The 17,751-nt window shown below is 35.6% G+C and overlaps 1 protein-coding gene and 1 long non-coding RNA gene across 2 annotated transcripts; one reads left to right on the top strand and one right to left on the bottom strand.

Moving 5' to 3' along the window:
• The first annotated feature begins 965 nt into the window (after window positions 1-965).
• On the top strand, window positions 966-2,788 carry LOC147794822 (uncharacterized). The gene is made up of 2 exons (XR_015411906.1): window positions 966-1,604; window positions 1,724-2,788. It is a non-coding gene; the product is annotated as an uncharacterized LOC147794822 (long non-coding RNA).
• Window positions 2,789-16,799: 14,011 nt separating this feature from the next.
• On the bottom strand, window positions 16,800-17,291 carry LOC147794821 (basic form of pathogenesis-related protein 1-like). Its single transcript, XM_087125378.1, has one exon. It carries the CDS (start codon window positions 17,289-17,291, stop codon window positions 16,800-16,802), a length of 492 nt encoding a protein of 163 aa, XP_086981504.1.
• Between the last annotated feature and the right edge of the window lie 460 nt (window positions 17,292-17,751).

Here is a 17,751-nt window from a genome sequence, read left to right as displayed (position 1 = left end):
GAAAGCACCAAAAGCCAACCATTATTGAAAGCCATGAGAAATTCAGTAGGCTCCTTCCCTTTTCATGGCTACTAGTCTTTTGTTGCTGATATTAAAGTTTTGTCAGAAACTCATTTGGTCGAATCTTGCTCCAGGTTTCCTTCATTCATCACTTCGTTTCTTTTAGAAATTTTCTTCTTTACGATCTCTCTTAGGGTTTCGTTGGATGTTTCTCAACTAGGTTTATTATAACGACCCTAATATTTTACCTATTTAATCTGAGGTCATTACTATACCTTTAAATGTGGAATATACATTAAATGGGCCCTATTCATAAATGCGACTTACTCTCGCCTTTTATTACCTCGTGATAGAGAAAACGATTACAAGGAAAAAGAAAATAACATTATTGAAATAAAGGAAAAGTAACAAAACCAAAATGAATGTTTTATTCTACCCTATAGTTTATTATGCAAATATATTTCAACCTATACTAACCTATACTAATGATGCAAACCGAATTCAGACTAGACTACGAAATGGAATAAACAAACAACTACCCTATGCATGTGCCACGGTCCCGAGGTGTACAATTCCGCCGTCGTTGTCACATGGGTGCCTTGCCCTTATCTGCAAAAGTAAAGTAGCACGAGGCTTGAGTATTTCTAGAATACTCAGTAAGTGACCCCCTATTGGGGTTATGCGACACTCACATGCAATGCAATGATAGGACCTATCATTTCGTTTCGTTTTTCCTACGGTGCAATCCTAACGGGTAATCGTGGACGTTTACCATATACTCTAGATGTAGGGATTCGAATTTTTGTTTTATTTATTTTAGATTTTATGCTAAGATTTTTATTTTTGCTGCCAAAACGAAAAGATATTATGCTGCATTTATTGTCGCTGGAAAAGGTATGATTTCTAGCAAGGAAATTTCTAGTAAAAGTCATAAAACCTTTTATATTCCCATATACAACTCTCCTCCTTCCTTGTAAACAACTTTTGCTCTCCAAACGTTTAGGGTTTTCGAGGGTATCTGAGAGTACGGAAAAATCGAGAGGGTTAGCCAGGAAAAACGTGTGAGGTGGTTCGCTCGATTTTCTTCGGTGAGTGGCCGGAGGGAGAAGCGACCGAGGCTATCGGTGTTGAATATCGTTGCGCGTCGGTCGGAATAGGCGAGGGGTGTCGTCGCATCGTCGGAATCGGGGTTGTGACGTCGTCGTTGGCGGCGCAGCAACGATTAGGGTTTTCGTGAGATTTCGGGTAAGGAAGACGAAAGAAAACGGGTCGGGTTCACGTTCGGCCTCTGGACCAGCCCACGGAACGAACGCGGGCCCTGTGCGTTTCGGCCCAACGCGGACGCGCGCTGCAGCCTTGGTCTCGGCTCCGCACGCGTGCTCTCGGCTCGGCTTGATGTGTACGGCGGCTCGGCTCCGTCAAAACCCGCGGCTCGGCTCCGTCAAAACCCGCAGCTCGGCTCCGTTAAATCCCGCAGCTCAGCTTGGCGGCTTAATTGGTCGGCTCGGCAGCTCGGCTTGGTGAATCGGTATCACTATAATATATCGATTCCAAGGTTTTTGGTCCTTCCAAAGCCGTTTCTGCCCTTAGTTTTACCATCCGAGGTCAGTATGGCTCCTAAACGTTAAAGACAGATTAGGTCGAGGGTTTATTTTGATAAATAGCATGAGGTTTAGCTAGGGTACCTTATGAAAGGTTCTAAATTTTTATGTGGTTATCATAGGACATATTTAACCGCTGGGATTAGCTCGTTGTGAGTGACTTCAACCAAGACCATCGAGGTAAGTGACCTTACTATTGGAGTTAGCTTTCTACGTGTTGTATGATGGTGCGTGCCCTGTGGCCCCTGCATGCACCATATTTTATGTGATATGATTATGTGATGTATAGATTGTGTATGTTATGTGACGTATGAACTTGTGTTGACTGTTGACTGTTTATGTTATGTCATGAATGAGATGTTAGTATTATATGCCATGAATATGTTGTTTGATGCCATAGATACACGTAGAATTATCGAGTCATGTTATGAGATGTTTATGCAACTGGAATGTTATGTAATATGCCATGTAATATAAGTCATGTGAGATGTCATGTGATGTAAGAAACGTAAATGCAATGTTAGCACTGCTTATGTAATGCCATGTTAAATATGTTAAGGGACCTCATGCATATATGTATGTCACGTGCATCGGGATTCTTCCCCTTTATGATACGAAAGAATGAAATACGATATTTATGTTCGCCATGATATCATGCGGGCCCTTTTCTGTTCTGTGGTGTCCGGCTACGTGTAACACGTTGTGCCCGACCAAGTCAGGCCCAGGGGGTACGTATAAGAGCCCGCCTGGTGGGTTCATGTACACGTACATGGGCCATGTGTGAAGGAGTACCACACATCCAACCCTACCCGGAATAGAAAAGCGCCCAAGGCTATGAAAAGTTTATGAAAAGTTAGGTCCCGCTCATATGTTGCATGTGTTTGCATTCCTAACCCCAACAGTGGGGTGACTTACTGAGTATTTCATAAAATACTCAAGCCACGTGCTACCTACATTTTTCAGATAAAGACAAGGCGCCAATGTACGGTTGACGGCGGAGCTGAGGCCACCATGGAAGTTGGAGACGGGATATTTTTAGGAGTTTACTTTTATTAGACTGTTTTAAGTTATAGGATTGAGTATAGTTTTATTTGGATTTATTTTGAATTGAGTATTGAAGGTTTATTTTCGGAGTTTAGGTTTCATTTTGGATTCATGAATTTTTATGAAAGACTATTTCAAGGTTATTTATGATGAGCTTCCGCTTAATGAGATAAGTATGCATGGGTGACGTCACTAATTAGGTTAAAGAAAATTAGGGGCGTTACAAAGACATCCTTATACAAATGACAGTGCACGAAGACCATAGAGCCGGGAAAAGAAGGGCATCACATCAAAACTCAATTTTCTTCACAAGGGAAGAAACAATGGCATGCGAAGTTGGTGGGAAATTCAGGAGTTTCAACACATTGAGATGTTGAATTCGGGTAAACCTCTAGGCACTTTTGGTGACATCCAGTGGTGTCGCATGCATATTCGAACATCTTCACATCACATTGTTTTGCGTGGGTTGCTAGAGGCACCATCCAACCAGCTGCACAAAATTTCAAAGTTATACACCGTCTAACACCCATCCAAGCTTACAACACAAAACTTAAAGGCATCTAAACAACCATATGTACCTGAGAGAACCAGAACAAGAACAAAGAGGGAGCAAGAGAAGTTCGCCATCTCCTAAACTATCAGTGTTATAATATACTAAATTTATGTGTTTGAATGTAGACTTGGTTTGCTCATTTGCCATTGTAGAGCTGGTATTTATATACACATTTTGTTTGACATATATGGTGACTCAATAACTTTTATATCTTCATTGGAAAGTAGGTCAATTACGGTAGCTTCAAATCCCAATGTAATGTAACTAATCTTTTCATGGCATGACCTTAACTACCTCGACCAGAGTAGTATGTATGGTTATATAAATAGCAACTATTAAAGATTGTGACATCCTAGTAACGGAGCAAATGAATGAATGAAGACTATGTCGGATCAAAATAATCTTGATGATAGGATGGTAATGAAAAGCTTAAAAAATTAAATATTACTGTCCATTCCAATGGTAAGTGTGTTTTGCTTGTAACAATTCTATGTTGGGTGATCTCTTCGAATTTTTCTTAGAATGCATGTATGTTAGGATAAAACATGTTAGAATGGCCGGTGTTGGTCTATGGGAATAATCTTCACTCTTACAACCAAGGAATAAGTACTACAACAATTGCTTCATTTATAGCATTTGGTTATAGCATTTTTAAAAAAGAGCTATTAAAAATGTAAGAAAAAAAACGTGCATCACTACTTTTACTTTTCGATTTGCACACCACCGACTCACACTCTCACTCCCACTCCTCTATTTTCTTTTTGTTATTCTCAACAAGCCCCTGGATTGTATCTATCTCAAATCTCCACTATTCTTTCTCATTTCAGTTTCATCTTATCTTATTGACCTAGTATCTTTTCTTATTGTTATAGCCTTCTACAATAGATTTGTGGGTGTTGGTCCGGAAGTGCAAAAGTACCGAAAGCACCAAAAGCCAACCATTATTGAAAGCCATGAGAAATTCAGTAGGCTCCTTCCCTTTTCATGGCTACTAGTCTTTTGTAGCTGATATTAAAGTTTTGTCAGAAACTCATTTGGTCGAATCTTGCACCAGGTTTCCTTCATTCATCACTTCGTTTCTTTTAGAAATTTTCTTCTTTACGATCTCTCTTAGGGTTTCGTTGGATGTTGCTCAATTAGGTTTATTATAACGACCCTAATATTTTACCTATTTAATCTAAGGTCATTACTCTACCTTTAAATGCAGAATAGACATTAAATGGGCTCTATTCATAAATGCGACTTACTCTCGCCTTTTATTACCTCGTGATAGAGAAAACGATTACAAGGAAAAAGAAAAGAACATTATTGAAATAAAGGAAAAGTAACAAAACCAAAATGAATGTTTTATTCTACCCTATGGTTTATTATGCAAATATATTTCAACCTATACTAACCTATACTAATGATGCAACCGAATTCAGACTAGACTACGAAATGGAATAACAAACAACTACCCTATGCATGTGCCACGGTCCCGAGGTGTACAATGCCGCCGTCGTTGTCACATGGGTGCCTTGCCCTTATCTGCAAAAGTAAAGTAGCACGAGGCTTGAGTATTTCTAGAATACTCAGTAAGTGACCCCCTATTGGGGTTATGCGACAATCACATGCAATGCAATGATGGGACCTATCATTTCGTTTCGTCTCTTTTTTCCTACGGTGCAATCCTAACGGGTAATCGTGGACGTTTACCATATACTCTAAACACAGCCCATACGTGCGAGTATGGGCTCACCAGCTAGTTCGCACACTACTGGGCCACTATCCTTATCCGGTGGACATACTCTGGGAGCCCCTTATGCCGGGACCCGTTAAAACTAGAACCGTCACGGCAGCGCTATGCAAAGCATAACGATCGTTGTCCTGCCATTGGATGTACGCGTCCGTACTCTCTTGATGGAATAGGGTATCCCCCCAAATGCATGAACACACAATATGTATGAGGTCCCCACTAGTCCTACAGTTATCATTAATGAACATAACCCCCTGTCACGTTTCATGCTTACATGTCATTCTCATTTTCATTTCTTTACGTATCATACATATTCCTAACGGGGTTTGTTTCCATGCAGTTTACCGTATTTCATGTCATACCAATTCATGCTGTTTACATTCAAATATTTCATACAAACATGCCATAATAATCCAAGGACCACATATCGTCACATGCATAACATATCACATCAAACTAAGCAGCATACATAGCATACATTCACGTTCACATGATTTCGTACTTCAGCACATTAAACTAGCATACAATTTAATGACGCGTAACCTACGACGGGTGAGTCACTTACCTGGTTAGCTTAAGTCGTTGTCACGTATATATCCTTAATGAAAGTTCGATTCCGTCCTTTGAAATCCAAGTCAACATATGTGAGCCCATGACATCAGTTTCAAGTTTGAACTCTATAAAGTTATTTCTCTCATTTACATGTTAAAATTCTGATATTTCCTGTTATACAAAATTTGATGGAGTTTGATGCCCTCTCATATTTATTGTTTTATTTTTTAAATTCTGTTCAACAAATCTTTCCTTCTAGGTCTATGTAATTATTTTCCTTCTGTAAATACATTTTCAATTATGTAAATAAGATATTCCTCTAATTCTATATTTATTTTACTTCTGTAAATAGATATTCTTGTCAATTTTAGTTACGGATTTAGGGATCTGCCAACTACAATTTTTTTTATTCTAACCTTATTTCCTATGACTTCCAATCCAATGCTAACAAAAAAAAATCTAATTAATTAAAGATGGGATCTGATTATTACATTATCTGTTAAAATATAAAAGAAGATTTGATCCTAAATTGATTTCTTATAACCATAATTATAGGAAAAAGGAAATGGTTTTACGGTAATAAAGACCAAAATCTCTCCGGTGTATCTGCATCATATCCTTGTTGAAACACGTTTTTACCTTTTCCCAAATGTGACATTTTTTTTTGTTTATTTTTGGATGAACTGTGATATGGTGGGTTGAGGAAAGAGGATGCCGTGTTGGGACGAGAGGTTAGTGGAGAGAGGTGGGTAATTTTTATTTTTATTTTTATTTTTAAGTAATCCTTTTTAGTTATTTAATTATGAATTATTATTATTATTATTATTATTTTGACGTATATATTTTTTATAATTATTTTTATTTGTTTATTTATTATTTTATTGTTATTATTATTATGGTTATTATTATTATTATTATTATTATTTTGGGCTATTACATTTATCGTATAAAAAATAAACAATTATCGAGCACTAAATCTATTTCTCATTTCTTAAACATTTGGATTGATACGTCTTTCTTTTTATTCTATCATTTAGGGTTTCTCTGTGTTTTGTGTTTTGATGTTTGGCTCTATGTGTTTAGGACATTTGGTTTTAATCTTAGTCCCTTGGAGCTTGCCCCTTGGGTTTCACCGGTTCGTCGTCCTTTCATTAAATGCCTAGAGGTTTCTTACGCCAAGCTAATATGGTTGGTATCTCTCTATGAAGTGCTACCTCTGCATAGCTACCTGGGACTACATGGTATCTAGCCTAGGGGTGTGCTGAATACCCCTAAGCCCATATAGTCCCCTAGAATGGACAGTAACTTTTAATTTTTTTAAGCTTTTCTTAACATCCTATCTACAAGATTATTTTCATCCGGATATAGTCTCGATTCATTCATTTACTCATTTACTCGGATGTCACAATCTTTAATAGTTGTAATTTATATAACGATACATACGACTCTGCTCGAGGTAGTTAAGGTCATTCCATGAAAAGATTAGTTAATTCCACACGGGTTTGAAGCTACCATAGTTGGCCTACTTTTCAATGAAGATATAAAAGTTATAGTCACCATATTTGTTAAACAAAATGTGTATATAAATACAGACTCTACAATGGCAAATGAGCAAACCAACTCTACATTCAAACACATAAATTTAGTAAGCCTGGATGGGTATTAAAGCATGTATAACTTTGAAAATTTGTGCAGCTGGTTGGATGGTGCCTCTAGCAACCCACGCAAAACAGTGTGATGTGAAGATGTTCGAATATGCATGCGACACCACTGGATGTCACCAAAAGTACCTAGAGGTTTACCCAAATTCAACATCTCAATGTGTTGAAACTCCTCAATTTCCCACCAACTTTGCTTGCCATTGTTTCTTCCCTTGTGAAGAAAATTGAGTTTTGATGTGATGCTCTTCTTTTCGTTGTACTAATCCACATATTGTAATGCCCTAAAAGTCCACACGTTTCCTAAATAAAATGGTCGGTGACTTTCCTGTTATTCAATTTGTCATTATGGTTGCTAGTAAATAGTGTGTATAAAATAAGATGAAAACCAACTACCCTAACACCGGCTCCATGGTCTTCATGCCTCACTTCCGTTATCCGTAAAAGGATGTCTTGCTTTTATCTGAAACGTAGACATAGCACATGACTTAAGTACTTTAAGAAATACTTAGTGAGCGACTTCACAGTCGTGAAATACAAATATAGGCAACATATTTATTAATTAAAAAAGGTTATTATAATATTATTATTAAATATTTTAAATTATTAAATAACTTTTTTATTGAACGAATTCACATCGTTATCCATATAGTAAATATATAAAATAGCTGTTAATATAACAAATAATGATATTGACATAATAAACTTAATGAATCTCCATCCAAGGCAGAAAAAAAAGTTGTAACTTATCATAATTGGCCTACTTTCCAAATAAAAGACAAATTAACTTAATGTGTTGCCTTATTTGAAACCAAATATTTTTATATAAATCTTAGATTAAAAATGAAAGTATCCTACACATATCAATTTCAGTTTCAGCGTATCATTGCTTTTTATACGAAATGGCAAAGTTTTCTTGCTCCCTATTCTTTATTGGTTTCCTCATTTTCTCAGGTTTGTTTTTTAGATTTAGAAAAATCTTATGAAGTTTCAAAAATTCCGTTTTAATAAGTATTTGATTTTTGACAGCGGCATGCATGTTGTCGGTCAATGCAATACAATGTGAAGAGAAGTCGTACGAAGGATGCGTACCTAAAGACTGTAGTGAGAGATGTTTACAAAAGTTTCCCAAATCAACATCTGAATGTGTTCCAATTGGACAAATCCCATTTAACTATATTTGCTATTGTTTCCATGATTGCTAGAAGATGATTAATTCTCGTTTTTATCACGGTCTCTATTAAATAAAACGGTTGAATGTCTCTATGAATTCAACCAATCCCCTGTAACTATTTTATTTTTGCTTTTGTTGTTGCTTCCATGATATCTAGAAAGTGATCAATTCTGATTTTTACCCGTCTCCATTAAATAAAATGATTTGATGCCTCTATGGATACAACTTTTTTAGCATAATTCTCCATTTCATTCCTTCTAACTTGACCTACTAATATAATGTGTTATAATAAAATAAATCCAGCTACTTTTAGAAAAGTTGCAAGTAGAGAAAGTGAATATGTATATTCGGTCACGATGTTTTTTAACGATTAAACTACTAATTTCGATATAATTTAATTTATAAGCTACCAAATCTTTGTCTTACAAGATTGACGTTTCATAACTTGTAACATCATCAGTAAAATATTAGATGAAATATAGTATTTTTGTTAGAAAGGAACATTATTATGAAATACAATATGTAACGTATGGTTATTATTGTAAATAATTGACAATTTGATTGAACTCTTCCTATCAATCTTTATCTTTAATCATAAATGAAATTATTTGTGGATAGGTTGGTGGATTCAATTCCTATAGTAACATAAATTAGTTATTAATAGAAATAAATATTTTTTTTATTTACAAAAATAATTGGAGGGAATATACGAGAGTTCTCGAAACAATCCCAAGGTCATTTGGCATAATAATACATTTTTTTTAATTTAAAAGAACTTTTGATTTAAATAAGACCAGCACTCAAACAAAAAAAATAAAATTAAATAAGTCTTTTTTATTTTTTTTAATGGATAGGGAGGCTCAAAACTCTATTTTTTTTTTTTACTAAATTATAAAAAAAATTATTTTATTATTAATAGCTATTTTAAATTATTAAATCACTTTTATTATTATTTATTTATTATTTATTTTTGTAGGGAACGAATTCATATATATATATACTGATCTAGTAGATAAGTAGTGAATGTAAATTTAATCTTTTGGTGGATAATATGTCTTAATAGTTAAACTATATTTAGGTAAAAAAGGGATGGTTCTACAATGTTACAATTCTTACCTATCTATGGTTAAATTTTTATTAAATATCTATTTTGCTCTTTTGTTGTGTTGATGTCTATTTTGCCCTTGGTTGTGTTGATTTGACACAACTCTTTGAGTTGAGGTGGCATTCGAGAAAATTTATACAATAGAGATGACTCTTTCCGAATATTCCTGCGATATAGTCACGTTACTTATTCCTTGGTTGTAAGGGAGAATATTATTTCCACAGATCAACACGAGTCATTCCAATATGTTCTGTCCTAACTTACATGCATTCTAAGGAAATTCTTAGGAGGTCACCCTACGTACAATTATTACAAGCAAAACACACTAACCTTTGAATAGATAATAACTTTTAATTTTTTTAAGCTTTTTTTAACATCCTATCCTCAAGATTATTTTCATCTAGACATAGTCTCCATTCATTCATTTACTCCTTTATTCAAGTGTCACAATCTTTAATAGTTGTAGTTTATAGGACCATACATACTACTCAGGTCTAGGTAGTTAAGGTCATGCCATGAAAAGATTAGTTACATTCCATAGGAGTTTGAAGCTACCATAATTGCCCTACTTTCCAATGGAGATATAAAAGTTACTGAGTCACCATATTTGTCAAACAAAATGTGTATATAAATACTTTCCAATGGAGATATAAAAGTTACTGAGTCACCATATTTGTCAAACAAAATGTGTATATAAATACACTCTACAATGACACATGAGCAAACCAACTCTACATTCAAACCATAAACTTTAGTATATTATAACACTGGTATTTTAGGAGATGGCGAACTTCTCTTGCTCCCTCTTCGTTCTTGTCCTGGTTCTCTCAGGTACGTATGGTTGTTTAGATGCCTTTAAGTTTTGTGTTGTAAGCCTGGATGGGTATTAAAGCATGTATAACTTTGAAAATTTGTGTAGCTGGTTGAATGGTGCCTCTAGCAACCCACGCAAAGCAATGTGATGTGAAGATGTTCGAATATGCATGCGACATCACTGGATGTCACCAAAAGTGCCTAGAAGTTTACCCAAATTCAACATCTCAATGTGTTGAAACTCCTGAATTTCCCACCAACTTCGCTTGCCATTGTTTCTTCCCTTGTGAAGAAAAATGAGTTTTGATGTGATGCTCTTCTTTTCCTGGTACTAATCCACGTATTGTAGTGCCCTAAGTCCACACGTTTCCTAAATAAAATGGTCAGGTGACTTTGCTATTATTCAATTTGTCATTATGGTTGCAAGTGAAAATTGTGTATAAAATAAGATGAAAAGCAACTACCCTAACACCAGCTCCACGGTCTTGATGCATCGCCTCTGTTATCTGTATAAGGATGTCTTTCTTTTACCTGAAACGTAAAAATAACACCTGACTTGAGTACTTTAAGAAATATTCCTTTAGTGACTCTACTATTAGAGTCTAAATGTATGCAACATATTTATCGAATTCACGTAGTTATCCATATAGTAAAATATATATATATATATATATATATAAATATGTAATAGCAAAAAAAAAATAAAAAAATAAGAAATAAATAAATAAAAATAGTTATAAAAAGGTAGTTAAAATAATAATAATAAATAAATAAATAAATAAAAACAACATTTCCCCACTTCTCTCCACTAACCTCTCATCCCTTCCCACAATTATCTCTCATCAACTCATCCTTACGCACGAAAGTAACGTTACTGCAAAAAAGAAACAGAAAAATAGGAGAAAAAAAAAAAGAATGAGAATGACCTTTACACAGCTGAGATTCAACGGAGATTTACGTGAAGATTACACAGCTGAGATTCAACGGAGATTTACGTGAAGATAGATCTGATCAATAAGGTATATATTAAATCTTCATTTTCTTTTATCCTGTTTTTTTTAGAAATCACAACAACAAATTATAGTTAGATCTTCATTGAATTATTACAATGGTCTGGCTTTGAGTTAGAAACTAAATGTCAATCATTTGTACGATCCTAGTAAATTAGATCAGATTAGTAATATTAGATTAAATTTTTATCAGTAGCCAAATGAATAGATTAAAGATAGAATGGCCAAGAAAACTTCTGAATAGGAAACTGAGATAAGGAAATAAGAAACACTGGAAAGATTTGGAAATAGAGATCCACCGTAAATTTGGAATAGAACAGAATTAAAAGGCAACAGATAAAAAAAAGAGATTAGGGAATTAAAAACCACAAACTAAGGAGGGAAAGGTAAATAGATAATAGTAAAGCTTAGAATAACTTAGCTGTATCTACTTTTTATACAAACAGTAACCATGAAAAATGAGATTTTTAATATAAATATAATTATAGATATATAAAATTTCAAGACTTCTAACAATGGACAAATGTAAATTAGAGAAATAATGTTGTAGAATTCAAACCCGAAACTAATGTCATGGGCTCATATAGGTTGACCCGGATTTCAAAAGACGGAATCGAACTTTCATTAAAGATATATTCGTGACAACGATTTAAGCTAGCCAGGTAAGTGATCTTACTATCGGCATGATTATATTTGATGTTGACACGTGCCCTGTGGTTCTACACGTGTCATATATATTGATATGTGTGAATTGTCTGTGGATCAATATGCTTCTTATATGTTATGTTATGTTATAATATGTGGATTGTATGATAATAATTATGGTACGATGTGCTCAAGGAGATGTTTGAGATAGGATACGACAAGGATGCACAAAACGAAATGTAACGATAGGAGTAAGATACGTTCATGAAACGTTAAGGTTAGGTTACATACCGGAGTGCTATGGATAGGAGAGATTGATGAAAGAATACGGTTAGGTTATGGGTAGAAAGGGATAGGTTTGTGATAGATTGATAGAACGATAGCGTTAAAGTACGTTACGTAATGATATGTCTGTGATAGGTATAAGAACGTTAAGGCTATGGTAAGTTAGAGAACGATACGACTATGAAGTGTTTACGTTATGACTTGTTTATGATATGATACATTGTATGCTAGATTATTGTGCTTAAGTACGTAGTTAGGTGAACCTGAATGTATGCATGTATGCTTTTAGTCTGATGTGATGTGTAATGCATGTAACGATATAAGGTCCTTGAATGATTATGGCACGTTTGTATGGAATATGTGAATTAAACTGTATGAATTGTATGACATGAAATACGGTAAATTGCATGAAACATAATCCCGCTAGGAATATGTATGATATGTAACGAAATGAGAATGAGAATGACATGTAAGCATGAAAACGTGACACGGGGTAATGTTCGTTAATGTTAACTGTAGGACTAGTGGGACCTCATGCATATTGGGTGTTCATGCATTTGGGGGGATACTCCTATCCCATCACGAGGGTACGGACGCGTACATCCAATGGCAGGACAACGATCGTTATGCCTTGCATAGCGCTGCCGTGACGGTTCTAGTTTTAACGGGTCTCGGTATAAGGGCCTCCCAGAGTATGCCCACCGGCTAGGGACAGTGGCCCAGCGGTGTGCGAACTAGCTGGTGAGCCCATACTCGCACGTATGGGCTGCGTGTAGAGTATATGGTACACATCCACGATTACCTGTTAGGATTGCACCGTAGGGGAAACGAAACGAAACGAAAGATAGGTCCCATCATTTCATTGCATGTGATTGTTGCATTTAACCCCAATAGTGGGGTCACTTGTTGAGTATTTCTTTAAATACTCAAGCCATGTGCTACTACATTTTTCAGGTTAAAGCAAGGCATTCCTGTACGGTTGACGACGGCATCACAACTCGAGATCATGGCACATGCATAGGATAGTGGTATTTATTTCTTAGACTTAGGATAGAATAATATGTTTTAAACTTAAACGCTTATTTATTTTATTTTGGGTCTGTTGTTGTGCCGTTTTAAAGATGTTTTTGAAACACGTAAGTCCATGACTGTGTTTTAAGTTAAAGGTTATGTTTTATGGAATTTAAATGAAGTCTTCCGCATTGAATGTTTATGGTATGTATACAGTAGCGACCTTAAATTAAGTAGAAAATTTTGGGTCGTTACAATATATATATATATATATATATATTCTTACTAATGGAGATTTGACCGTGTAGTAATATATTAAGGTGGAAAATGGGTAGATGGTTCTCCAACTATTAAATCTATGTTACAAAATAAGAGGGGCTCCAAAGGGACAATTCTTACCTATCTATTTTGCGGTTAAATTTGTATTAAATTTCTATTTTGTCCTTCACTATGTGTTGATTTGACATAATTCTTTGAGTTGAGGTGTCATTTGAGAGAAGTTATATAATGGAGTTGGTTCATCTAAATTTTGCCTTCAATGACCTCAATATTTGGTGCAATATAGTCACATTAGTTGGAGAGGGAAACTAAGCCTTCCTTATAGGCATGTGAAAACTTCTCCCTCTTCATAGTAGACACATTTTAAAACTGTGAGGTTGACTATGATACATAACGAGCCAACTGGACAATATCGGCTAGTTGTGGGATTGGACTATTACAAATGATATCAGACCCAAACACTGAACCGTGTGTTAGCCAAGATGTGGAAAACCTTAAGGGGAAGCCGAAAGCACAAAATATCTATTTTATATTTGCGATTAGAATATTAGCTTTGAAAAGCACAAAATATTTAAGATTGAATTACGAAATATTTAATCTCTACTTCTAAATGTGTTGATTGAGAAGATTAGTATTCTATGGGATGATAATATGTGACGCGATTTTAATCTTGAGTGAGTTATGAACTATTCCTTACGGGAAACTTGTATTTGATTTGTATAGGTGAGAATGACTTTCACAACCGATTCAATATGTCTACCATTTTGTAAACTTGAACAATGAGAGCACACCCTCTTTTTTGCCGTACCTATTACTTTCTGGTGTAAGGACGGAATGAAGAGAGATAATTGTGGGAAGGGATGAGAGGTTAGAGGAGAGAGGTGGGGAAAGGTTGTTTTAGTAGTGAAATTGGATGGGTACTATGATCATTCGGCAATGCTCATGGAAATCTTTTTTAGTACTGGGTTTGGGGGAGAATGGATTCCCGCAGCAATAGGACACATCGTTTTAACAAATACCCAGAAGAAGCAAATTGAAGATCATAAATTGAAAGATTTGAAAGCAAAGAATTATCTATTTCAAGTATTAGATCGTTCGATCTTGGAGACAACCCTCAACAAGGATACAGCAAAAAAAACATATGGGATTCTATGAAGTAGAAATATCAAGGTTCGACACGGGTAAAGCGTGCACATTTGCAATCTCTTCGGAAGGAGTTTGAAATGCTGCACATGAAGGGAGAATCTGTGAATGAGTATTTTCCTCAGACCCTTGGCATAGCCAACAAGATGAAACTAAATGGTGAGTACAAACAAGATGTTGAAGTAGTCAGAAAGATTCTGACATCTATGACCCCCAAGTTTGATTATATTGTGTGTTCCATTGAGGCGTCCAAGGATACAACCATCTTAACCATTAATGAGTTGCAAAGCAGCCTGCTTGAACATGAACAACGCATGAGTTCTCATGTTGAAGAAGACCACGCTTTGAATATCACTCATGGTGAACAATCTAGAGGAAGGGGTCAAGGTTCTGGAAGTTTTAGAGGCAGAGGAAGGGGACGAGGCAGACAAACCTTCAACAGGCCACAGTGGAGTGCTATAATTGTCACAAGCTAAGACATTTAAAATGTCACCCTTTCTTTTTTCCGCATAGGCTTGAGCGTACGCGGCCACGGTGTTGCTCCATTGCATGGGGCCGACGCCGACCTGGGCTCGAGCGCGGTTGTGAAGCGCGAGGTAGTCACGGGGGGGCGTTTTGAGCATTGGTTAGGGCAAGGAGGAACATGAAAGTGGCAATGAAAGAAGCCATGATCGGAGGGGTTTGAGTCCACATAATTTCGATGAGAGATGAGATGAAAATTGAGAATAAGGGAAGGATTTATATAGAGATGGAAAACTTAATATGGAATGGGATGGGAAAACAATGAATTATGAATTAATTATGCCATGCTCTGAAATTCAACAATGCATTTGGGCTTCCATGCTTAGGCTAGATTTTTGTTTGAATTAGGTTCCAATGAATGAAAATTTTCTAAATTTAGCATAAATTTTTTTTAAGATTAATGAAACTTAATCCACATAGAGGTTAATCTTAAAATTTAAGATACATTTTTACTCACCATTTAGGTATGCAGGTATATATTTATTGTTTTATTAACTAAATGTTTAAAAATAAATAAATAATGTTAATATTTTACTTAAAATTTTGAGTAAATGAAATGAATTAATTTAACCCAAAATTGTTATGATTGATTATAGAACAGAGAATTTTAAGAAGAATAGAAAATCAACTTTCTATTCTAGAGGATTGACTCACTTAGTGGTAGAGTGTGGTAGAGTCGGCTAGTGGCTAACCCAATTGACTCACTTAGTTGCACTATGGTTAGTCTGACTTGATCCATTAAACTTTCCATTCTAACCCATAAATTCATCATTTTTAAAATAGTAGTTGAATAGGTTAAATTTTTATATTAAAAAAGTTAATTTTTTAAAATTTGGAGACTTATTAGACACCTTTAAAATAACAAATTGTTAAACATTTTCTTATCCTACTCTTTTCAAAGTTTAGGAATATGTATGTTTTTTTTTCAAAGTTCAGGTTGCGACAGTGGGCCTTTGTCTCCGGTGTGGGTCTTATAGTGCAGCGGAGTTAAACGTCGCCGTGCATCTCTCGATTTGGAGGTCAAAAATATCGTGGACTGGTTTTTCGCATCTCTGCCGAGGGCATTTCTTCAGGGTGACTTGGAACAGGAATTGGCTGGTGGCTGGTGTTCTCAGTATTGAAGATTGTTCGAAAATGATCGTAGATTTATAAGTAAAGAATACATCTTTGGGAGCCCGAAGCAAACCTATAAGATTTTCTCATGTTCAAAGTGGACAAATATCATATACCATTGTAGAGATTCGTGATTCTTAACATGGTTATCAGACCATGAACTTAACTTAGCTATGTTGAACAAAGAAATTGTTAGCCTCAAAATTGTAGTCAAAAGTGTGAACAAAGGGTGTATTTTGTTCAAAGGCTCCAAAGAAAGTAGTCGAGCCTCGATTAAGGGAAGGTTGTTCTAGAAATCTACGGGCTTCAGGGGTGGCTCTGTGGTGTACTTAATTAGAGGGGAGACTCTATGATCATGGGGTTTATAAGCGAGGAGGTCAAAACAAAGTCACAAGAGTTAACTCAAGGAGGTTAAAACAAAGTCACAAGAGTTAACTCAAACAAGACAATATAATATACTATTATAGACAATACCATAGCTTTATTGCAATTCATAAATTCATCATTCTCTCACAAACTTTATTACAATTCATAAAAATTTTAAAACCAAATCTCTTCAAACCACCAAAGAATCATAAGGCTTTTCCCCAATATAGTTGCCAGGAGGATCGTAATTGCAAACAACAAACTGAGAATTAGCCTTACAGGGCACTCTAGCACATCCAAGTCGGACCGAGCTTCGCCACACCATCTGAGTGTAGTGCCCACATTCACCACCCACGCATTTATTCGACGCATGATCATACAACGGCTTCTCGTTCGCCCACAGCTTCACCGCATCCGCCCCGGTGAACTCAGGGTAGTACCCAGCGGCTATGTTTTCCCCGTACGGCCCAATTGAGTGAATCATCGCGCAGTCACCCTTTCTTTTTTCTGCATAGGCTTGAGCGTACGCGGCCACGGTATTGCTCCATTGCATGGGGCCGACGCCGACCTGGACACGAGCACGGTTGTGAAGCGCGAGATAGTCACCGGGGGCGTTTTGAGCGTTGGTTAGGGCGAGGAGGAACATGAAAGCGGCCATGATCGGAAGGGTTTGGGTCCACATAATTCCGATGAGAGATGAGATGAAGATTGAAAATAAGGGAAGGATTTATATAGAGATGGAAAACGTAATATGGAATGTGATGGGGAAAACGATGAATTATGAACTAATTATGTCATGCATCAGGCTTGTAAATTCAACTGGAATGAATTTGTTCCGGCTTTCCATGTATAATTGAGAGATTTTTGTTTGGATTAGGTTCAAATAAATGAAAATTTTCTAGATTTAGCTAGTTTATAAATTTTTTTAGGATTAATAGAACTTAATCTACCCAGATTATGGTTAATTTTAAAAGATATATTTTTACTTGCCATGTCCATATATATTTATTGCTTTATTTAGTTTAATTTTATTTTATTTATTCTTCCACCACTTTTTTAAATATATATTAAAATGTAGTGGTTTAATTAAATATTTGAAAATAAATAAATAAGGTTAATATTCTACTTAAAGTTTTCGGTAA

This window comes from Cucurbita pepo, chromosome 1, assembly GCF_057944985.1.
Source record: "Cucurbita pepo subsp. pepo isolate OVF chromosome 1, ASM5794498v1, whole genome shotgun sequence".
NCBI lineage: Eukaryota > Viridiplantae > Streptophyta > Magnoliopsida > Cucurbitales > Cucurbitaceae > Cucurbita > Cucurbita pepo.
Note: the sequence above shows the minus strand (reverse complement) of the source record. Positions and strands in the feature narration are given on the sequence as shown.